The following is a 24,068-nucleotide window of genomic DNA, read 5'->3' as shown; positions in this document are numbered from 1 at the left end:
ACAGACACAGCAATGGATGTACCAGCCAGACAAACACCATCAAAATTTTTTCTTTGTGAGTTATTTGTTTCTCAGACAGATTCATTTAGGCAATCTGATCTTTAGCTGCTCATGAAGGACTGTGATGTTAAACTAAGGTGACCAGTACTGCTGAGTTGAACAAGTTTTCAAAGATGCTCTGAGGTCACTCAGAAAAAACAGCAGATAATGTCGCAATGTGCTTTTTAACTGTAAAGTTAGGTAGGATCCAACAGTTATCTGTATGTTTTATTTTGCAGAAAGTTACTGTTCTCCTAGTACTTTCTTTCAATAAAAGGGGTTGAGAGTGGGATCGGGGCTCTCCAAAACACAAGATTTCTCCAGCTCTGACTATAAAGGACTTCTGCCAGCAGGACTCAAAGCTTTCTGCAAGCAGCACTTGCTTCAGAGCTTGAAAATCATAATTACAACATGGTCTTGTTTAAGGTATAAACAAGCTTAAGGCATGTTATTTTCAGGGTTACATTGCAACACCACTAAGCAACTGAACAATTTGCCTCCAAATTAGTCAGGCACAATAGTGTTGCCCTTGAGGGAACTTCAGTTGAATTTGCCTGAGCAGAAGAAATTAAGCAATGGTCACCAGTCTTCATGCTGTCTGTGTTACATAATTGACAAACCGTTTATTCCCCTCAGTTGTCCAGCACAATGTAAGATTTGTACTTTGTCACCCACCTGAACACAGGAGACACGAACACCCCTGCCTGATACCACAGCATTACTGAAGGTGGGTGGTTTCTCCAGGCATTATCAATAACCACAACCTCGTGACACATGTGAGGGCTTTCCAAGGCACTTTGTGTGATGTGCCTGCCCCCCTGCAGGCCACCGCCAACAGCTGTGGCACATCAGATGCTTCTACTCCACACATCCCTGTTGTCTGAGGCACCACACCAGCTACTGACCTTCAGAGAGAGAAGTGTCCCAGCTGTGAGCTTCATTTAATGGTACAAAGGGGTCATAAAGCTTTTCTTGATGCGAGTGCAGGCTCTAAAGCCAACAAGCCTCTAGTGCCTTTTTACTGTAGTGTTTTCAGCCCATATGCACCCCAAAGAGAATAATATCCATAACACCTTTAGTTCACTGATTCCACCACTTTTGCATAACAAGCCCTTGGTTCACAGAGCACAGAAAAAAATCTACATGATCAGATAGTTTCAGACTGTCATGCTGGGTATCTAAACCATGAAGAAGCTTCAAAAAAGAACTCTCTTCTGCCTGGTATTGTTACACGTTTTATTAGCTTTAGTGTACTTCATTATGGTGTTATCCAGTTCTTCATATTAAGAAAAAATAAAGCCTTAAACATACATGGATTTTTTTCTTTTCAGTCTTTTGGTTTTCATCTCAAGAAGTTCATTTAAGCTTCTCAAGATTCTCCTTATCCTTACTCCAGTATTTGAGCAAGTTCTGAATTTACTCCTCCTAGCTAATTATTTAATTATTGCTTTGCCTATCTGTTAATTGCCATTCTTCTTCATCAATGTATGACACAGAACACCAACTTTCCGATTTGTCCTGTAGCTACTAATTTATTAAACCACGTATTTTTAAGAGAAATAAAGATGAAATATGTCTCAACTGCATTTTTAGCTGTGGACTCCTGTACTTGTTTTCTCACATACAGTTGTAAAACTGATAGCTGAATGCTGCATGATGCATTTAAGCTTGGCTAGTAGTGAGGCCTGCTTTCCTACAGTGTTAAAATTCAATTTCAAAGTCCACTGTAACAATACACTCTCCTTCCCCAAACTCAGTCATGTACAAAAAACCCTCTCGTGCTTCAGCAGAAAATAGGGCTGGTTTTTTGACATGGTTTCCTGTGTACAGAACAGCAGCACACAGTCTGGTTTTAGGCCCTTGCAGGTTTTATAAGTCTCAAATGCTGACTCCCCACCAGGTGGACCCACTCTGAAAATATTGTCAATTCTATAAGCACTGAAATAAAATACCTGACTTCATATGTAGAACTGGGTACTTCTTGTAAAGCAGGATCTTTACACAAATGTGGGGTTTACACTGACCTCACGTTGTGTATTCCTCCTTATCTATTCCCCAGTTATCCTCCTGGTATTAACAACAAAATTCACATTTCAAGTGACTTTAGACTATCCACCTGCATATTCAAAACCACTTGTACAGCAAATACTGCTGGTAAACCTGCACAAAAGCGTTCGGTCGCAATCAGCATACTTTCTGCATCACTGAACAGTGTGGTGTTTTGCAGACCAATACAACACAAACTCATACCTTGGATTACACAGCTTTTTCTACAATTCAAACGTTAATCACATTTCCACTATTATTCAATGCTACAAGTAACTTCTAATGAATCTTATAAGCACAAAGCAAAACCAGATTTTAATACTACTTCTTCTTTAACATGAGAGTAATCTAATACACTGAACAAACTAATACTACAACAAACATTTTAATGGAGAACCAATTAAGTGGGTACGCCTGGAAGTAATCAATTGAATTCACATAACATAGCAGATAAGACCTTGATATATAATTCATGGCAATGCAAAAGAATACAAACTATTGCTAGAATGAGCTCTTTAAATAAGAAACAATTCCACTTCTCAATATGTTGTCAAGTGCTGGAGGAAAAAAAAATCTGGTAGCTAAAAAAAAACACGATTCCCGCTGCACTGCTTATAACAGATCTGTATTATTTCATTATGTCATCAGAGAGGAGGCTAAAGCATTCTGTCATTTATACACAATAACTTTAAATACTACTCAATGATACAAGAAAATAAAACTGCAGTCAAACAGACAAAGACCATTAGCTTCTGCTCAGTGTGTTTAAATTATTCTGAAACTGCTGGAAATCACAGGAAGATAGAAGCATTGAATGTTATGGCATTGGAAGGGACGTTAAAGATCACCTAGCCCCAGCCCTCACCAGGGACACATCCCACCAGACCAGGTTGCTCAAGGCCTCGAAAACTGCCAGGGTTGGGGCATCCACAACCTCCCTGGGCAACCTGCTCCAGTGTCTCACCACCCTCACAGTAAAGAATTTCTTCCTAATATCTAAATTAAAGTTACTGTCTTTCAATTTGTACCCACTTCTTCTTGTCCTACCACTACAGTTCCTGACGAGGAGTCCTTCTCCAGCTTCCCTGTAGGCTCTCTTCAGATACTGGAAGGTTACTATGAGGTCTCTATGCAATCTTCTCTTCTTCAGGCTGAACAGCCCCAACTCTCTCAGCCTGTCTTTGTACAGAAGGGGCTCCAATCCCCTTATTAACCTTGTGGCCTCCTCTGGACTTGATCCTATAGTTCCATTTCAGTCTTACGTTGGGGAGACCAGAACTGGATACAGTACTCCAGGTGGGGTCCCACAAGAGCCGAGAAGAGGGGCAGAATCACCTCCCTTGCCCTGCTGGCCACGCTCCTTTTGATGCAGCCCAGGACACGGTTGGTTTCATGGGCTGTGAGCACACACTGCCAGCTCATGTTGAGTTTTCCATCAGTCATCAACCCCAAGTCTTTCTCCACAGGGCTGCTCTCAATAGATGTTCACAAAAACTTTGCTACACTCATCCTGAATCCACTCATGACTTCTGCAGAAGACACCCCTACAAATGAACCTCACATATTTTATATAGTTGCTTTTTTTAACTTTTAAGAAGATGGGGGAGGACACATGAAATATTAAACCACCAATGCAGATCTGTTCTTTAGCTCACATACAAGAGAGTCATTTAGCATAACAAGGTTAACAAAATAAAACAGCACAGCTTCTTAATTTTGTTACACAAAAATTTCAAGTACAGCAACAATACAAAAAGTCCTTGATCTGTATTATTCCATGTTTCACTGTAACATAGCTATAACTAAACAGCTAAACATAAAGGTTATCAACTACCACCTTCTAACTTGACTTACAAAGTTTTGGACAACTAAGCAAACTTCAAGGCTCCTACAAAGCTCAGCTTTGTCTCTCTTGCTCTATCCTCTTGTCCTCTTCCCTCTAACTCATGTAAAAAAGCTTCTACCTTTTAATCTCATGAAAACTATAACTAAGTTTCACATGCCACTAAACTCCACCTAGCCACCTACAAAATCATTCCAGTCATGCCAAAAAGATAACACAACTAAAAGTTCTAGCAACACTATAAGTAAGATCAACTCTAGACTACCTGAGACAAGATTTTATGTCTGGAATCCCAAACACTACAAGTTGGAAGGTTCAACAGTAGCAAAGTACTTTCTTCCATATAAACTCAACAATTAAAATATATCAAAGACACAAAGGTAGATTAGGTTTCCTTAGAAAGAGATTAATTTTTTAAACAAAACAATTCTGCAGTTAGTCATAAACACAGTACTCTACACATCAGGATTAAACAAAGTCTTAATATCAGCAGTTACTGATTATAAAACAAGAAGATGAGCTGGAATTTTAAAAAAAAATTTTGCTGAACAGTTTTTGTTCATTTTTGTTTCTCCTTTAAATCATGAAATAAAAAATTCATCTGAAATGCAGCTGATAAAATGCAGAGTTTGTGTTCCAAACTAAGGAGGAAGGATGTGGGAGGAGCTTATGGTGGGCAAAGGTTCTTCCACAGGACTTGAAAATTACTTTAATACACTAAAGAAAATGGGCTAAGCATATATACAAAACAAATACTCTTCTGCTTAGAAGTGGAAGGATATCATAAATAAACATATCTAATTATGAATGCTTTAAACTGGCTCAATAATCAGGGCTTAACTGCAGGTCATTTAACTAGGTTTACCTTATCTAGTTTTTTTATGTGTGCACTACTTATCACTCAGAGAACCATCTGCAGCAGATGAGTCAGAAAGTCACAGGTACCTTTCAATACCAACTAGAATTTCTCTACATTCTGAAACCACAGTATCTAAACACTCAAAAAAAATCTACAAAATGTTTTGTAAAATATGGAAGTATGGTTTTGCTACTTACTTCATATTAGTTAACCACAATATACAGAGAGTGACCTAAAAACTGACTGCTTCACATAAAACTGTGATGCTTTATTAACAGAAATTGTCACAGCAACTTCCTCTCTGTTCCTCAAAGCAAAGTAGCAACAAAAATCCCTTCATAACTGTTTGTACAGAAATAACACCATGTGTTAGGTTTGTGTGGTCAGGTTTTGCTAGTGGGGAGGGCCTACAGGGGTGGCTTCTGTGAGAAACTGCCAGAAGCTTCCCCCATGTCCTGCAGAGCCAATGCACCCAGGTCCAGGATGGACCCACCACTGGTCAAGGCCAAGCTAATCAGGAACAGCAGTAATGCCTCTATGATTTAAGAAGGAGAAAAAAATTATTGGGCAGATGTAACTAAGGCTATAGAAGAGAGAGTGAGAATATCTGAGCGGAACAACTCTGCAGACACCAAGGTCAGCAGAAAAGGAGCAGGAGGAGGTGCTCCAGACACCCAGCAGAGATTCCCCTGTGGTGCAGACCATGGTAAAGCAGGATGTGCCTCTGCAGCTCATGGAGGACCATGGGATGCAGAGATCCACCTGCAGCCTGTGGAGGAGACCAACATCGGAGCAGCTCGATGCCCAAAGGAGGCTGTGACCCTGTGGGAAGCCTGTGCTGGAGTAGGGTCCTGGCAGGGATCCGCAGACCCATGGAGAGAGGAGCCCACACCAGAGGCAGGTTTTGTGGTAGGACTTGTGACCCTGTGGGGGACTGCAGATTGTGCCTGAAGGACTGCAACCTGTAGAAAAGTGACCCACGCTGGAGTACTTTGTGGAGAACTGTTGCCTGTGGGATGGACTCACACTGGAGAAGTTAGTGGAGGACTGTCTTCTTTGGAGGGACCCCACAGGAGCAGGGGAAGGGCTCCTCTCCCTGAGCAGCAGCAGGAATGGCATATGACAAAGTAACCATAACCCCCCCCCCCCATTTCCGTCTCCCTATACCACTTGGGTGGAGGAAGTAGAGCTGGAAAGGAGGAAAGGAAGGGATCAAAGTGTTTTTAAGATTTATTATCCTGCTCTGATTTTATTAGTAATAAATTCAGTTAATATCCTCAATATCCTGTTTTGCCTGTGACAGTAATTGGTGAGTGATCTCTCATGGACCTTATCTGAACTCATGAACCTTTCATTTTATTTTCTCTCCCCTGTCCAGTTGTGGAGAGGAGTGATAGAACAGCTTTGTGGGCACCTGGTATTCACCCAAGGTCAACCCACTACACACTGGAATGCTTTCTTTAAGTCAAGAGGCAGGTATATATTTTAGACATTGTAACAAAAAAGTTGAATCTCATCTTAGATCATGTCACTATTTATGGCTGCTGGGGATAAGCCTTCTGCTACACAATGGACCATTTATGGATGAAAAAGATTTTCTGCAAAACTCACATCTTGAAATTGGAACACAGCAGAGGATTTATGAGCCCAGACATATCTTTTGTTTTTATACCTTCCACTATAAAGGTTAACATTTTCAATGCCCATGTCCATAAGAAAACAGTAGCAATTATTTTATTCCCCCCTCCATCCCATCAACAATAGTACAGTGATAACAATGACTTGGTTATGTCTTAAATTTCTGCAGAACTGGCAAAAGCAGGAAGTTAAGGTTTTGCTTCTTTTAAAACTGAGTGATGGTAGCAATGTTATCATGCCAGGTGTGCTAGTTAGCACACCCACCCAACTCCTGACAGAGAATGCTCCTCATCACCTGAAGCCTAGTTTTTAATATCTTTTTTTTCAGGATTTCAGGATTAACTTCCAGAACTTCAGCTGTACTTGTAGGTAAAGTGAGTTCTTCAGGCAAGTATAATATTCTGCAGTAATGCCAACGCACTTCTGATAGCTCAGTATCATGCATCAAATTGAAAGTGGGTAACACTGTGGTATGAGAATTGGGTCCAAAATAACTTCCTGCAGCCAGAAACCAGAGTGAAATTCCTCTTCATGGAGAATCAGAGTGGTTACACACATTGCATTTCACAATTGATCAGTGAAATGTGGTAACATTTTGTTTGACAAACTCCAGTTAGCCTGTACTTGGAGAAAATTACTATTTCCTTCTTAAATAGTTTTTTATCTAACAGATGATTTTTTTTTGCCTTGCTGGATCACTTATTATTACTTAAAAAGCCTTTCAAGACAGTCAATTTTTACGACCACATCTGTGTGTTATATGTATGCTGGAAAGGACAAAGGGTTTGAAAAAATCTGGTAACTAGAAGATTTTATTTCCTTCACAAATTAGGCATTCAACTTCAAAGCTCAAGGGACAAACATATCTGAAGATCATCACATGCAGGTATAAGCTTTTCAGTTTAGAGCTTATTTTTCTGCTTCTCAGTGCCTTATAGTTTAATATATCCTTTCCTACATGTATATACTATGTAGAGGAATAACATGAACTACAGTTACAAGGTTTTCTTGAGTTCAGTTATTCAAGACAGTCCACCCTGAAATGTATCTGAGCTCCAGTAAATTCTGTGGACAAAACAGCCAGCAAGAAAAAACATCTTGTCTCTATAAAAATACTTGATTAGCAGGAAGTTAGTTTATAAATACCAGATGAAACCAACTAAGAGAAAGTAAGTATGTAAAATCTTCAACCACAGAACACCATCCACTTCTGTTTAAAAGAGTTGGCTTTGCTCTTCCATTTCCCGAATTCCTCTCAAGACCAAGTCCTTAGGAGGGCACAGCATTCAGACAAGCTCCTGTAAGGCTGTAATACTGCAGCAGAAAATAAGCTATTAGTTGAGGAAGGCTTAAGCACACCATACAATTAAAATCTTAATACCAGCCCAGGTAATATCAAATCCATATGGTAAGTGTAATTTCCACAAATTCATTCTGAATTCTGAGGCCTTCAGACATGGATACAAATACAAATACTCTGCTGTGGATGTAGAGAGCACAGCCCACTACTCACACACACACCTCCTCCACATGATATAACAACCACCACTCACTCAGGGTCAGACACGTATCCAAACTACTACCACCAGCAACAAGGCTGATTTCCACAGGCTAACACTACTGCACCCCCACATTCTTCACTGCAGTATTTCATAAGTGGGAGAAAATGCCAGGTTTTAACATATTCAGTTTTGTTGATCCCGTAACGCAAAATGAACTTCAAAAATATTTATTTAAAAATACACAATCCCATTTCTGGAAGAAAAAAGAGATTTTGGACTAAGCCAAGCATATTTCAAACTAATATTCAGCTGTCAGAAGATATGCTTTTAGTTAATGAGAAGACATTGAAAGAAATGCAGATTTTGGTACTAATGTCTTCTGGATTTACTCCTCCACATACATCTTATTAACTTACCAATGCCAACTACGGGTTTTATCATCTAAAAGGCGTGTAACACCTTTTAAGTCCCCATGAGGTTTGCGTAAGAGCTGAGACACTCACTTTTCACTATTGGATTTCTAAATAAAAACAGAATTGAAATTAAGGAATAGCTTTTTTAGAAGTTATGTACTTTGTTTAATACTTCATCTCTCACACATACTTTACTAAAGAGATCCCAAGAACCACCACAGTGAACTAAAGAAAAAGAAAGAAGTGATGTTTTGGTCTGAAGTGATAGTGTCAATAATCAGTTCAGAAAACAGTACCTGAAGCACAGGATTAACAGCTTCTAATTTAAATCATGTATTCTGCAGCTCTCCCCCTCTTTGACGCTTATTAAGAAGTGCTAAGGAAACACCCAAGTGCTACCACCGCTCTGCAAATTGCACACCTCAGTCTCAGAGCACAGAGCTTGCTTCTCAGTGGGGGGGGGAAGTCAATCTTCAAGTTAAAAAAGGAAATTCTGGTTTGAGCAAAACATTACTTGAAAAAGAATGTGTAAAAATGCTGTGTGAAACTTCCTGCTCACATGCTTAACTGACAAAATGCCAGCTTAACTTCTACTTGAACATACATAACATTTACTCTAGGTCTTATGATCTGAAGATGCTGGAGGCATAAGAGAAAAAAAATAAACATAACTGATTTCAAGGCCATTCTCACTTTCTCTGATTACAAGGCCAGTCTCAAATAAAGAGGCCTAGATTTTGCACTCCATCGCAGCTGAAGAATGTTGTAAACATTTTTATTACAGATAAAATTGACAACATGGCTGCTCAGGGCTGTGAACAGATGGACACAAAAAAAACCCCCACACCAACCCTAAAAAGTCCCCTAGTTACTTTGCCATTAAATCATCAGTTCCTGGAGCACCATTTACCATATACTGGTACTCCAAACAAAAGACAAGAGCGCTAGAATCTAGCAAAGTGAGATACACGTCACCGGAATATGTCTTGACACTTGCTCAAGCTACATTGTGTACAAGAAATACTTTCCCTATGAGAAAATTCTTCCTATATACCTGATTTTCAGTAGAATTTCATTTTGTTCATCTGATCAATCTGATTCAGGAAATTTAGAAAAGGCAAAAAAGAAAGCATAAGAACAAACTTAAACAAAGCATAAGGAATTTGTCAGTGGAAGAAGATTAAGTAGTTTAAATTACCTGCCCAGTGGTGGGAAAATATAAGAAATGGCAAGAAAGACCATTTCTACAAAGGCAATGGGAAAAGAAAGACAAAAAGAAGAAGAGCAAAGTCCAAATGCCTTGTGTTATATCTTAAGGATGTAAGAACCTATAACCAAATTTACCCAGACAGTGGTCAAAGCTTCTAGAATGTAATCAATACAGAAGAAAGCTGTGGGAAACATACTACCAGCCATTCAGATTAAGGAGGTTGTGTAAATGGATATATACAACAGTAATATCATAACAAATACCACTTGGTGATGTTTTTTTCCATCTTCTTACCTTTCACATATGAGAATTATTAAAAAACACACAAGGGAATTCTAGGCCAAAACCTCTATTAAGAGGTAAACTCAAGAGTGAATAACTGCAACCTGGAAAAAAATTAATCCTAAAAAGTAATTTATCTCAAACCAGCTACTGTTTATATTGTTATTCAGTACTCCTGTTGTTTGTATAAAAATAATCTGTAGGTATCCCTTATCTGCTTTAATGATTATTAGGCATTTTACTGTCCATCATTTGGTGGACTCATCTTGATGTACTGCAATAAGACACCGACTAAAGTTGAGAATTCCCAAACATTTGATTATTTTCTCAGCCTTTACAAGCAGCAATTATTATTCTTTAACCTAGTAGCAATTATTTAAAGAATACTCAAAATAGACAAATTAAGTCATAAAGTACACTGAAATCTAGGTATGGTCAGATTAGACCAGTTACTATTTAACGGAAATGAGCAGCTTCCTGTTGTCAGGCAAACAGCAAGCAACTTCCATTTCAAGCTGCAGTATTTTACGCTCCTGCAAAGATCTGCACCATAACTTTCATTTCAATAGTATTCCACGTGAAATTTGCTTCCAGATGAAATAAAGACAAGTATGGAAATAAACTAGAACATTTTAGTTCCTTCTTCCTGCTTTTAAGCATGTCCCAAGTTCACCAAGTTTTGTCTTCCAAATACAGGTCTTGGACCTCCTTCCACTGCAAAACTCCTCCTCTCTGGATTTTTTGCACTTGGTTCCACTATCAGTGCTCTTTCAAAGCAAATTTCCTATTTAGAGCTGACGAGATAAACAGAGTTGGCAGCAGTCAGCCCAGCCAGTGAGTGCTAATAGCTCCTCACCTGGCGCATCCAACTGCTCGGGGAAGTTCTAACCTGGCACTTTGCAGTGTGAGTGGTTTTACTACCCAGTTACGTGAAGCAACTTCCAGAGGAGCACAACCGAAATACGACTCGTGCAGACGGAGCATCGCTTGGGCTGCTCTTTGCTTCGCCCATGTGTTTGTGTTGCCAGGTAGGGCTTTGAACATGTACAGAAGAGACACGTGTATCTAGAGACACACAGACCTCCAGCGCGGAAGGTCTGACCATCCCGGCTTCTAAAAGGGAAAAGCCCACACTGAACCGTGATCTCTTTCATTTAATTAGTAGTATGTAAATAAGATACAACTAGTTCTACTGGCGGAATTTCAGGATTTTTTCTAGTAGTACTTCAAACCCAAAGTCACGCATCTCAGAAAAATCTTTTCTGAGACTTACAGATCAACAGCATCGCCACACTTGTTGCCCCTGCCTCAAGACCCCCAGATCAGTCCTGTGCCCAAGCACACTCTGGCGAGGGGGACGACTCACTCCGGGGGAGCAAAAACACTTCTGGAAAAATAGCAAAGAGCTACCCGGGAGGAGCAGCGGAGCTTCGGCGCCCCCGAGCAGCAGCCCCGTACAACCTCCACCCACACACATCGACGCGTGGCCAAACTCTCCCAGCGCGGCTTTGGGCGGCTCCCACCTGCAGAGCGGCTCCCACCTGGGGCTCCGCCGCACCGAGAGCCGGCGGGGCAGGAGGCGGCAGCGACCCGGCCCCAGACCCAGCCGCGAGTTCCAGCGGCACTGCCGGGGGCCCCAGCGGGCGCACAGAGCAGGGGCCGGGCAGGGGGCTGGGGCAGGGGGCTGGGGCAGGGGCCGGGCAGGGGGCTGGGGCAGGGGGCTGGGGCAGGGGCCGGGCAGGGGGCTGGGGCAGGGGGCTGGGGCAGGGGCCGGGCAGGGGGCTGGGGCAGGGGGCTGGGGCAGGGGGCTGGGGCAGGGCGCGGCCCCCGCGGAGCGGAGCGCGGCACTTACTGTGTGGTGGCGGGGCGGGGGCGGCGTTGCCTCCGCGGGGCAGCGGCGGGAGCGGCGGGGCCGAGGCGGTGCGGGCGGTGCAGGCGGGCGGCGATCGCGGCTCCCCGGCGGGGCCGCGGGGCGGGGCGGCAACAGGGCCCTGCCCGCCCGAGCCCCGGGGCCGGAGGTGGGAGCGGAGCCAGCCCAGCCCCACCCGCCCCGCCGCGGGTCGCACCCGAGCCCCGCCACCGCCCCTCGCCGCTACCAGAGGAGGAGTTACAATTAGTACAAGGGCAAGCCCTGCATGCTGAGGCATTTTAAATTTTGGCAGCAGCTTTCTGCCGCCGGGCTCGTTGCGTGCTCTGCTCATGCCCAGTGTACGACTAGAACAGGGGAACTGATCCTTGTACCTCTGCTAAAGGTGGGAACACCAGAGGGGTGAAGCTCCCCAAGACTCTCAAAGGTTTTCAACTTAAATGAAACAGAAAAGGGATTTAAAAAGTTAAGTTGTGGCAGACACAGAGTGCCATCACTACATCGACCTCATTCCACTGCAAAATGACTTAGTTGTACTCAGTTCCGCCAGTTACACATTGAAAAGAAAAAAAAAAAATAAGAGCACACAACCCTCCAAAAATACCAAAAGGCTACAAGGAAAGCTAAGGTACGAGAAGCTAAGGTGTGCTGGGGGGGGGGGCAAAACCATGCAGATTTTAGACCTAAGAGTGAGGAGGAATAAGAAACACCAAGAAAGTTGGTAAATCAATATCTTTATTTTATAGAAAGTAGTTTGATCAGTGTGCTGAACCTGCCATTAGCGGTGGTTTTGCTATTTTTAATAAAAATAAACATTTGAAAAAAATTACCTTAGAGAAGTTATCATCTCCAAGCTTATCTCCATTTAATCATTGTTGCTTTTTTTGTAACTATTGCAACTAATCTAACACTGGGGGCTCTTAAGAGGAAGGGAGTGGTACCTAATGTAGGATATCTGAACAGTTTATTTCCTGCAACTGGTAGCGAGGTTCCTAAAATGCAGTAGAACATGTATGACTTCACACTGCACCACTGTAGCATGGTACAAAATCTGCATCTAAATTCCATTTTTCTCCATAAACATCCTGCAATGTCAGCTGTCAGGTGAGAATTTGCTAGTGAAAAGTCACACGGCAAGCCAGTTTAAGTACCCAGATGGCCAGAGTTTTAAACTTCCACAAGTTACTGAAGTAATCCTAAACAATTTGGATCACATATCTGTTTGAGGTAACTGAATCAGTAAGCAACACAAGAATGACGCACTCTGATAGCATTATGTATTGCTACACAGACAAACACAAGTCACAACTGCCAGTCTATAATATTTAAAAGGGACATTATCAACTACATGCCAAGTTATTTTGTCTGGACAATAAATTCTTTTTGATTAAGCACTCGTAAATGCAAATTTTACTTTCAATCTGTGCACATGGCTACTTTAAGCACAGAACCCTCCAGAGGCACTATCACCCTTAAGTTTGAGTAACTTGCATAGCAACGGGGAAGAAGCATTAATTGCTGGAGGACAAAAGTCAGTGGAAGTTGTTAAGGGCAATAGCTGGAAGAGTTTTAAGTTCAGTTCTCCAATGACTAGATTTCAAGTTGAGAGTGTCCCTTTAAAAGTTTCAGTTACAACAGAAGTTAACTCATTTTGACTCCATCATTACAAGAAAACTACCAATAATTTGTCTTACAATAGTTAAACATCAATGAACACCATACAAGCAACCAACTGATTCATAAATGAAATAGCAGCAACATGGAATTCTAGAAGGTTGACTTTCTGCAGGATTTATTGGAAAGATTATAAAGATGTGGCAAATACATTGTGATTTTACATAATTTACTTTTGAGAATAGCTTATAGTAACTATAAACATTATTGAAAATGTCTGCTCACGGTCAGTACTATTCTGGTATAAGCATAAGTTTGCCAGGATTTTTCATAGTGCAGCTTTACTCAGAAAAATGACAACATTGTATGTCTTGGCAAATTGACATATAAAAACTGCTCAGCTCCCAGATGGTAAGACAGCTTTTTGTGATTGCCAGTACAATAAACTTGAGCTTGAAATATTAAAGCTAATGAGATATAAATATTTAAGGACAAAACATCAAGGACATAATTATATAATACTGCCATGATTTTTGCACATGTAACTTTTTTAGTTCAGTGGATGTATAAAACTGATGCATGTATATAAGCAGCTACAAAGTCACGGTTTCAGCTGATTCTAAAGAACTGTGCTACTGTTTACTTCACTGTTTTCCCTTCTTCCATAAGAACACAGGATATTAGAAACTCAGCCACTGAACAGACACAACATACCCATTGGGCAAGTCTGTTTTGTAAGGTGGTGTCACTTTTCTGGTCCATCACTGTACTTAAACTGTTTTGTTATCAAGTTCGATTTCAATCTAGTGTTAAGGAAGAACAAATACAATTGAATCACTGAACAGCTGTACCAGCTTGAAATGCTGTCACATGTTTCTTCATGGCAAAACATTCACATTCTTTTTATTGCACAATTTGAAAATTCAGGTTATGTGCATAAAAACCTTCATAGTGTTTGCACTGCAACTTGCGAAACATACATTTAAAATGACCTTAATACATTTTACAAAATCTTTTTAAACAACTTTATATTCTTAAGATAAAAGCATCCTGAGAATGTTACATAGTTCATTTTACAAGCCCTTCATTTCTGCTAAGCTTTGTTTATCCCCATAGTTCCTAATTTGACAAGTTTATTTTACAGTTAATATCTTGGTGCTATATTTCACAAAATATCTTTTAGCAAAAAGTACACCACTGGCATTCAAGTAATCCAGCCTCACATCTAATTTACAAATTAAACCTCTGTCAAGCTCTCAAGTAAGGAAAAGTAAACCAAAATACAGAAACAGTTTAGCTGACTAAAAAAATGTAAAGGCCTTGCGCATTAATAATTTGGTCAAACGTTTAAGTTATGCAGTTTAATATTTTGGCAAAAAACACCCCAAACTCCATCTATCCTTTTTGAATTTTCTTCTTTCACTTGACACCAGATGTAAACATACAGTACAAAGCCTGACACTGGTCAAGTAATTTGCTGTTGAGTTTTTTCCTTTTTCCTTTTCTTAAAGTACTTAGGAAAAGCAGACAAACAAGAATGTAAGTGCTAAGAATGAAGTGAGTATCTTTGGGCTAAATAAAGACTCTTACTGGAAAAAAAAAAAAGGCAAAAATAAATTAGGTTGGGTTTGGGTTTTTTTTCCTCTACATACAGCTAAATAAATAGTCTTTGAAGAAATTCTAGTGCCATTTCCTAAAGCAGTATCTTCCTGTATCTTTTTTATCAAGACTAAGGCTTCACACATAATCTTGACGATTTTACTAGGAAGATATCCATTCATATTTACATTTTACTTTTGTAAAGGGAGTGTTCAGGATTAAAAATATATTTACTTTTAAAAGGTAAGCCTGCCATCCTGATGGCAGTGATTTTAGCTATAGAACAGAAGACAAGTTACAGAACATCCTTCAGTTTCTTATACCCAGATGAGAGGAAGAAGATCAGGCAAGTTAAGAGAGGTAAACAGCCTGGATTCCAGGAATGGATACAAAGAGTGGCTCGTTACATGAATGCTTGCATGACCAGGAGCATTCACTCCTACAACTTTGTTTCTCTTCTACACACAGGTATAAATTTTTATTGTCAGCTGACTAACTAAGTTGAGAAGAGAGACAGTTATGGCTGCCACAGTGAAAAAGAACATTACCTAAGGTTTCCATTTCGACAGACACGCTTTTAGAAGGTGGCCAGGTGTTGAATATAAGCAGAGGTCATGCCCAGATGGTACACTCCTGGTGGGAGTGTAACTACCTCAAAAGGAAGAATAAACCACTTCAGCAACATCTTAATAATATTATAATCATATAATTCGGAGTCCTATATAGCTTTTATTTTAGGCAACGATCAAAATCTGAAGGACTTTGTTAATCTTTAAGGCATTAGTGCATCAGGGACTAAAAGCTCCAGGTAATAAATACAGGGTTGGGGGGTGGGGGAGTGGGAGGTCAAAGGGGAGAAAGGAAAAACCAAAACATCTTTGTGTCACAAGCTATCCTTGTGCATCTGCTTTGTTGGTTAGTGCCAGGAAAAGCATTTTCAGGGATAGCAGAAAGGGGAATGTTATTCACTATTCTGAGAAAAACATTAGATCATAAATTTCACATCATTTTTTAACACATCCTTTAAAGGGCTGAATCTATCAGGCAAGATTCTCATCTTTACTGTTCCATCAGCACCACAGGAGAATATGTGATTTGCTGGTCCTGTCTCAATTTGCATGACTCCCGTCCCAATGTTTCTGAAGAGAGACTGTCGAGCATGCTCATTGATGAAAGTGTGAAGAAGATTAAATGTAGAAAGACTCCACACCTGAAAGACCATCAAAACATCAATCTCTTATAAGGAAAATTACCATGATCTTAAAATTCAGCAGTCATGAGTCATGGAGAAACTGGACTACATTTTGCCTTTATTTTTCTGACACTAACTGTAAAAGAAAAATGCGTAGCAATATGTAATGACACAGTTATAGAATATCAATATGCATTTTCTATAACAGGGAATATATATACAGCGACTAAGGTACCACTAATTAAAAGGAAGACTGCAATGTAAGACTAATATTTTGTAATTAAATTAGTAAATACGAAAGTCAAGATTGAGAACAAATGCAGTACATATGACATCTGATTGTTCCACACCGGTACCAGATTCTTTCCGAATGTACACATCAGCTCTGCTCCCTCCCCCTCATTAGTACCTTTATGTTGCCTTCAGCAGATCCTGTGACAAAATACTCTTCTGTAGGATCAACAGCAATTGCTTTGACTGGAGAATCATGACTCTGAAGTAACTGTTGCTGCTGTTTTTGTCGAAGATCAATTACACATGTAAAGCCTTTTCTGCCTCCAGATATTAACAGCTGATGTTTTGGAGCATATGCAAGCACAGTTGCTCCACTATCATGACAGACAAAAGCTGAAAGCCAAACAAAGGAATTTAAATAAAACACAGTACTAACTTCAATTCTCCATCAACCTCTAATGGTTGAAGGCAGTAGCAACAGTGACTTTGTTACTGTAATTCAAGTGATCGCAACCAGCCCATTTGTTCCAGTACCATATATATGTAATCCCAGGTTCACATCAGCCATTCTCAAGCTACAGTATTCTCAAAAAAATCCTTTTCTTTTTATCCTTGTGTAACCACAAACTATTAATCCCTGACCAGAAACAGATTATTTTCAAAGTCTCTAATGTTTGTTATTTTAAGGCATATAATTTCCATCAGAAATTCCTTCTAAACTACTTGCCCAACTACCTTACAAGTTTCCACTGGTTATTTTACTGATAATTTGGTGCTTTTCACACTTATTTGGATACGTCTACTCCCCCAAATGAGTGGAGGAAGTGAATGAAAATTACAATTTCCAGAACAAAGCTCAGTATATTGCACTTGTAGTTCAAAGGGTCTCCAAGTTTCTATTCAGAGATTGCATATGTCCTTCACATACAATCAAGCATTCATCATACTGTAAGTAAACTCTCTGATCTTAATTCTGTATTTCAGATTTTGAAATTTGTTGTATTTCTTGCAACAAAGTATAAGTAATAAACCTAATGAAACCTTGCTAAATATTATATCTCAAAAAGCATGCTTATATGAATAACTCTTCTAAAGCATATTTGTAATACTATTTCTGGATACTACTTATCTATATAAACCATTGACAGTATTTGGCACAATACACAGAATAAAAGTGCCATGGAAGTGGACAATCTTTGAGGGCAAAAATGCACTACAAGTAGAGCAGTTAAGTTCATCTCTTAATTCAACTGTGAAATTTACTACACAAATGTGAGATCTTATTTGTATATCTGCTGGTTCAATATTTTCATAAAAATATCAATATTTTCTATAAAATTAGGTGTGTTTATTTATATACATATCTTCAGACAACTGTTTTGTCCTCATGTCTTTATTTGGTCTAATATTTAATTAATAAATTTTGGGTAGCAGCACAGATTTATGAATACAGACACAGCCACAGGAACTTTAAACAGGAGGCTGTCAATGCATGTTGTACAAAAACATATAACCATGCTAAAATAACTGGGGTTCTGACAATGTTATAGCTATTGTCTTCTCAATATGCTACTCACTACATGGGGAAGCTGCTCAGAACCTTTTAAAAAGAAACAGAAATGTTTAGCTGTCAGGGGTTGCCCTTGTGGTGCAAAGACACAAGGTATGCAAAGGAATGTGCTCATGTGCATGAAACTGATCGTTTATACAGAGCACTAAACAGTTTCTCAAGAATCTGGTTTTATGTTCCTGCCAGTGCACTCACATAGAGCAGTGTAAGATGCTTTACTGCTAATGCTAAAATTACTTCCCACAATAACTTTTCCATAAAGATAGACACAAAAATACATATTTTTTACTGTGATCAAATATTTTGGTGGTTGTATTTTGCTTACCATGCACCAAGCTATTTGTGGGTGAAACCAAAGTATCCCAAAGACAAATATTTCTGTAGGAAAAAAAATGCTGTTTAAATCAGTGACAAATGTTCTAAGGTATTTTGAACACCTGAGAAGCCATCTGAACCTTAAAAACAGTCTTTCAATGATTACTTTTGAGCAGACCTCAAATTACTTCCATAGTTATATATATACTGCATGAACATGCCTTCTACACAATCATTCTATAACTGGCTTTTCTCATAAAGGATTCCCATTGAGATGACAATCTGTTGTAGCTGAACTCACAGGAATCAGCAGTTGTTGATGTTTCTTGATCAATACTTACTTACAAAAATAAGTGTGAAATGAAGAGCTACGCTAGTTGTAATTTAAGACAGGCTCGTATGATAAGAACAGAACAGAATAATTCAGCTGGAAGTGACCTAGAAGGATCATCTAGTCCACCTGCTTGACACCTAAGGGGTGACCAGAACTTAAAGCATGTTACAAAGAGCCAAATGTCTCAAACATGGAGAGGCTTGGGGCATAGACCACCTCTTAAGGAAGCCAGATCCAGTGTCTGAACTCACTCTTGGGAGAGAAATGTTTCCTGATGTCTAGTCTGAACCTCCTCTGGCACAGTTCTGAGCCATTCCCCATCCTATCACTGGATCCCAGGGAGAAGAGCTCAGGATCTCCTTCTCTCCCTCTCATAGCGAACATGAACAGAGTTTTGTGCTTCCTTACAAAACCTCCTTTAATAGACATATGAATTTAGATGCTAACATTGCTTCTTTCCCCCTCCCACAAAGAAAGAAATCAAGTAGAAGTACAGGTGGCTCTTAAACTACTTAAGAAGAACCATGAAAAAAACCAAAGTGGCAGAGAGAAGGTATCTTCATGCATTATCAGAGCAGTTCTTACCTGTTGTCAGAAGACAATCCCGCTGTGGCTATCAAAGATGATGAACTGATGAAAACAAAGTCATTGGCTGTTTTGTTATGACATTGCCACATCTGAAAAAATTGCAGTTTAGAAATTAATTAAAAGGGAAACATATTTTGTACAAGCGTGAAATATTAAATCTCCTTGAGAAGGTACGCTGTTCGAAAGCAATTTAAAGAACATGGCATATAAAGGTATTGGTATGCCTTGTGAAACTCTTAATTTTTCATGAAAGTATACTTTCCAGCCCTGCATAACTGTCAATTACAGAATCACAAAATGACAGAATATGCCAAGTTGGAAATGACCCACAAGAATCACTGAGTCCAGCTCCTGGACCTGCACAGGACCCTCCCCAAGAATCACACCATGTGCCTTGAGAGCATCGTCCAAGCGCTTCTTGAACTCTGTCAGGCTTGGTGCTATGGCCACTTACCTGGGCAGCCTCTTCCAGTGCCCAACTACCCTCTGGGCGAAGAACCTCTTTCTAATATCCAGCCTAAACTTCCCCTGACACAACTTCAGGCTATTCCCTCGGGTCCTATCACTGCTCACCACAGAGGAGATCAGTGCCTGCCCCTCCTCTTTCCCCTCACCAGAGAGCTGTAGACTGCAATGAGGTCTCCCCTCAGTCTCCTCCAGACTGAACACACCAAGTGACCTCAGTCAATCCTAATTTGGCTTCCCCTCAAGGCCCTTCACCATCCTTGCTGCCCTTCTTTGGATGCTCTCTAAACAGCTTAATATCTTTCTTATATTGCAGCAGCCAAAACTGCACACGATATTCAAGGTGAGGTCGCACCAGTGCAGGACAATTAACTGACAACTAACAATTACAGACTAGTCTCAATGAACATTAAAGCTATTTCAGATCTAACATTGCATTTTCTACTCTCCACTTAGCAAGTATGATTAGAACATAAGAACTTGTCTGTCAGACATATCACAGAATGGGAACAACACATAATTTATTCTTGATTAACACTGGTTATCAGCACAATCCCCACTCTCTCCTAACTATTCTGAAGGGGCAAAGAAATAAGAGAGTACAACACAAGGTTATGGAAACCATTTAGTTTTCAGCTTACCAAATACGGCTTAGGTGAAGTTCCAGTAAGCGGGCAACATTTCCAGTTTGTCTGATATAAACTTATATATCCATCAGCATCAACAATTCCAAACTGAAAGAAAATATATACTCATAGTAAATACATATGTATTGCAAAGAAAATGCCCACAATTCTTCGAAACTACTTTAGATTTGAAGAATGCGAGTTTCTGTTAATTTGCAATTATACTGGGGGGAAGAGAGAAGAGAAGAGAATAAGTACGGAAACATTCTGTCACTTACCTTATTTCCTTGGTAATTGAACCTCATTCGAGTCACCCTTGAGTTGCCACCAGATCGAAAACAAGTGATTTGCTGAGCATGACCCCATTCAAACATTCTTACACTACCATCTTGAGCACCTGTTAGGTCTGCAACAGAAAATATTTACATGACTTTTCACAGGTGTTGTAGTTTTTAAAATTTTAAAAAATCTCACACCACCTCAAAGTTACTAGTGCCAAACTATGTGCCATAGTACCTGGCTTGGTGTAGGAGCAGTAGGTACCACTGGAACTTGTGTTATTCATTATTTAATTAAGAACTATATTTAGATGGTACTGAAATATGAAGCTACTTACTTGGAGATAATAACATATTTTTCCCACTATCTTTCACTCAAGTGACAAATGAAACAAAAATACTTTTTGCTATAAAAATATCCCTGTTTCTAAAGGCTATTCTAAATCCCCCGGTATTGTTTTTTAAAATTATAAATAGTTTCACTAAAATACAGCTTACAAACAACTTTCATACAGTAGATTGCCATGCCAGTATAAAGTAGCATACTGAGAAACAGGCCAATAAGAAATATATAGTCTTTAGATAACTTTTCTTGTTTTTTTTTAAACAAAACTGAACTTACAATATGGTAGTGTTGGGTGAGAAGCCATTCTTCTGACGTTATTAATAGCTTTCTTGAGCATCTGTTAAATATACAACAAAATAGAAAAAAATTAACAGTACTGCTGAACAAAAAGTTACTGAACTGGAGAATAATTAGTGATTGTAGAGAGTTGTCTCCTATCAAATTTCTTACTGAAAGCAAGTACTGGGTTTAGAGATTAAGACAGAAGTCAGTTTCTTCCAAGACTAGTGCACATGTTAACACTTTTGCAGCTTTATACATCTAGGTAAATATTAAATTTTTGCTTCAGAAATGTATGGATCCAAACATAAGCACTCCTTAGACTGCAATCTTACCTCTTTTCTTGCCAATTCCTTTCTGATTCCATTAAATTTATTGGAATATTCCTGAATATTGTAAGATAAGCAAAACAGAGGCAGAAGCATGTAAAGAAAGAGGTAAACAAACTTTAACAGAAGTAAAAAATAGGAAGGAATATATTTATTTTCAAGTCTAGTTAACTTATTGCCATTGCTTGGAAAGTGGTTATTTGTGGCCATCCAGAATAAGCAATATACCTAGTAACTGGCATTAAAAAATAAATAATAATAAAAACTTCTTCAAAACTTTCTGTAATTTTGCAAATACAGATCCAATGACTTTTCAGTAGCACTTTTGTTCCTATGCTCCACACTTCGCAAGGTGCATTGCCAAGATCGCTGTTTTTCTTATTTTATTAATTCTTATTGGGAAGAATTCAATGTATGAAGAGGCCCGGAGACATGAGACAATTATGTTTAGATCTCATCTAATTAAATTGTATGCCCAACCCACAAAAGGAAAAAAACCTGTAGGGATTTTTTCATCATAGAAATATATCTGTCCCTGTGATCTCTCTTCCTTTCTTTTCTTTCTATTAATGTATGTCAAGGTTGAGTTTTCATTCTTTTGTTTCTTGATAGTTCTTTTCAAAAGTATCTGACTACTTTGAGGACTGTCTTTCCTCAGAAAATTGTTGGACTCTGTTTGCTCATGCATGTATTATTTACCTGAACATTTGAGAAAGGCATAATGTTATATTTGAGCCAGGTGCTAACTTCAAATGAGAACACAAATGAAATTTTGTGGCCAGAGCACGCATCTTCAACACAGCAGCTTACCACTTACTACACACCAATATCAAGCTGGCATTGAATTACTTTCAAAGAATCATTTAGATTGGAAAAGACCTTTAAGATCGTATTGAATCCAACTGTGACTTTCAAGTGCCATAATTTTGTGCAGTATTTTGAAACTGCTTGTCATGAAGCAGTAGGTAGTGATCAGTATTTCAAGCATAAGATTCTCCCTTGCCTCCAATCATATCAGACTGTCAACTGGAAGGAGGCATGAATTACAAATTTTCATGTGTTTTTCATATGATCCAATGAGTAAAAAAGTAATATTCTCTAAATTATCAAAAGCAAAAATAAGGAAAAGCACCTGGAAGGTAAATAATTTATTTTCTTGCTAAAATTTCCCTGGGTTTGGATTAATGGAGAACCTGCATGCTCTTGATTATATCTGGAAGCAGATTTAGGTATTTTAATTCTCCAAGCTTTATTTCACAAGACTTTCCTGAAGATAAAAAGATCTTCAATTATGTATTTTCCTTTTTATTTTCTTTAAGTACTTTAAATGTCAAGAAAAAATGTCAAATGGTTTGGTAAAAATATATACACATTTTAAGGTTTAGGACAAGACAAGAGAGGATGATGTTCTTCAAACATTTACTGATCGGTGTGTGCATTTATAATTGCAATACTTTGTTCCCTAAACTTACAACTTATCTCTATGAGTAAATGGAAGAACAGTTATTCAGGTTCACTCTAATTCTCCACTAAAATGAAGGGCTCTGTTGAGTTTTAGAGCCACCAACTTTTACCCAGAAGTTAGTGGAAGTCATTTTCCTTCATTCAACAGACAAGCACACATCACAATCTCTTAACCCATGATGGATTATGCTTTGGAAAAATTCAAACTTACAGAAACATGCCTTAGAAAGACTGCTAACATAACTCTCTGGTGCAGCATCCCCAATTTAGAAGACACGCACAATTATCAAGTGCAAATACTTCCATTATTAATATAACTGACATTTGAGAATGGTAGCCCTTACTTTCCCCTTACAATAGCTGATGGCTAGAACACTGGTTACTTTGCTGGAGAACTGGGTGCTTTGGGTCTAATGTACAGTAAGCCTGAAAGAATAAAAAAGCTCTTAAAATCCACCCCACCAGTTGTTCAACAGGTAAATAATGGTGTGAGTCACAATGTCTTGTATGACGAGCTGTTGAGAACATTACCTGAGTTTCAAAGCTGTAGCTACATACTAGTACTCCAGTGCCCTCTTAGAAACACCTCCTGTAAGAACTGTGTGAACACATTGTGCTCAAGTGTCTGATGGTGAGCCTCCTTACTTACCTTGTATGAACTGTGCAACAGGAAACAGTGAAGAGTAACAAAAAAAACCTTAGAGCTAATAAAACATTAACTGCCTGAGTATCATCAGTCTAATAGTCTCCCTTGCTGATGAAAATGAAGCAAAGACAACAAGACTGAGAAGCCAGTTATGGTAGAGAACAGTGGGCTATAACTACTAAATGGGCTGCACATTATGGAAAAGCAATGATGACAACAAGAATCAGAAGTAGTATCCGAAGGAACAAAGTAGAAAATAGTAGCAAAGGAAAGTTTTTAGTGAAGCTGCTTTTCTTCCAGGTTTGAGTCCTTCCACGGCAACATTATTTTCTCCTAAGAATCCCTATATCTTCCTGCATTTACTTTGTCCTTCATTGGGTACCTTTGTGTTTCTTCCCTAGTGGGCAGGTGTCGTTCTGTGCTGTGCTTGGTTCTCTGCCACAGTCAAACAGTATGCCAGACAAAATTTAGGTCCAAAGTTTAACAGCAA

At 39.2% G+C, this 24,068-nt stretch overlaps 2 protein-coding genes across 8 annotated transcripts in view; both read right to left on the bottom strand.

The window, feature by feature from the left end:
• Positions 1-11,820, bottom strand: part of TNFAIP8 (TNF alpha induced protein 8) — a 61,483-nt gene extending 49,663 nt beyond the window's left edge. The window contains exon 1 of one of the 2 annotated variants that reach the window (XM_064642621.1): positions 11,685-11,820. In XM_064642621.1, the coding sequence (XP_064498691.1) occupies position 11,685 (1 nt within the window). In that variant the 5' untranslated portion in view covers positions 11,686-11,820. The remainder of the gene's footprint in view (positions 1-11,684) is intronic. The other variant, XM_064642623.1, reaches the window with a different exon arrangement.
• A 597-nt stretch (positions 11,821-12,417) lies between these two features.
• Positions 12,418-24,068, bottom strand: part of DMXL1 (Dmx like 1) — an 82,413-nt gene continuing 70,762 nt past the window's right edge. For 4 of the 6 annotated variants that reach the window (XM_064642614.1, XM_064642612.1, XM_064642617.1 and 1 more), the window contains 8 exons: positions 21,475-21,525; positions 21,137-21,197; positions 20,515-20,642; positions 20,252-20,344; positions 19,143-19,234; positions 18,234-18,286; positions 16,514-16,731; positions 12,418-16,122 (listed from right to left, as the gene is read on the bottom strand). In XM_064642614.1, the coding sequence (XP_064498684.1) occupies positions 15,898-16,122; positions 16,514-16,731; positions 18,234-18,286; positions 19,143-19,234; positions 20,252-20,344; positions 20,515-20,642; positions 21,137-21,197; positions 21,475-21,525 (921 nt within the window). In that variant the 3' untranslated portion in view covers positions 12,418-15,897. The remainder of the gene's footprint in view (positions 16,123-16,513; positions 16,732-18,233; positions 18,287-19,142; positions 19,235-20,251; positions 20,345-20,514; positions 20,643-21,136; positions 21,198-21,474; positions 21,526-24,068) is intronic. The other 2 variants (XM_064642613.1, XM_064642615.1) reach the window with 1 other exon arrangement.

This window comes from Pseudopipra pipra, chromosome Z, assembly GCF_036250125.1.
Source record: "Pseudopipra pipra isolate bDixPip1 chromosome Z, bDixPip1.hap1, whole genome shotgun sequence".
Classification (NCBI taxonomy): Eukaryota; Metazoa; Chordata; class Aves; order Passeriformes; family Pipridae; genus Pseudopipra; species Pseudopipra pipra.
Note: the sequence above shows the minus strand (reverse complement) of the source record. Positions and strands in the feature narration are given on the sequence as shown.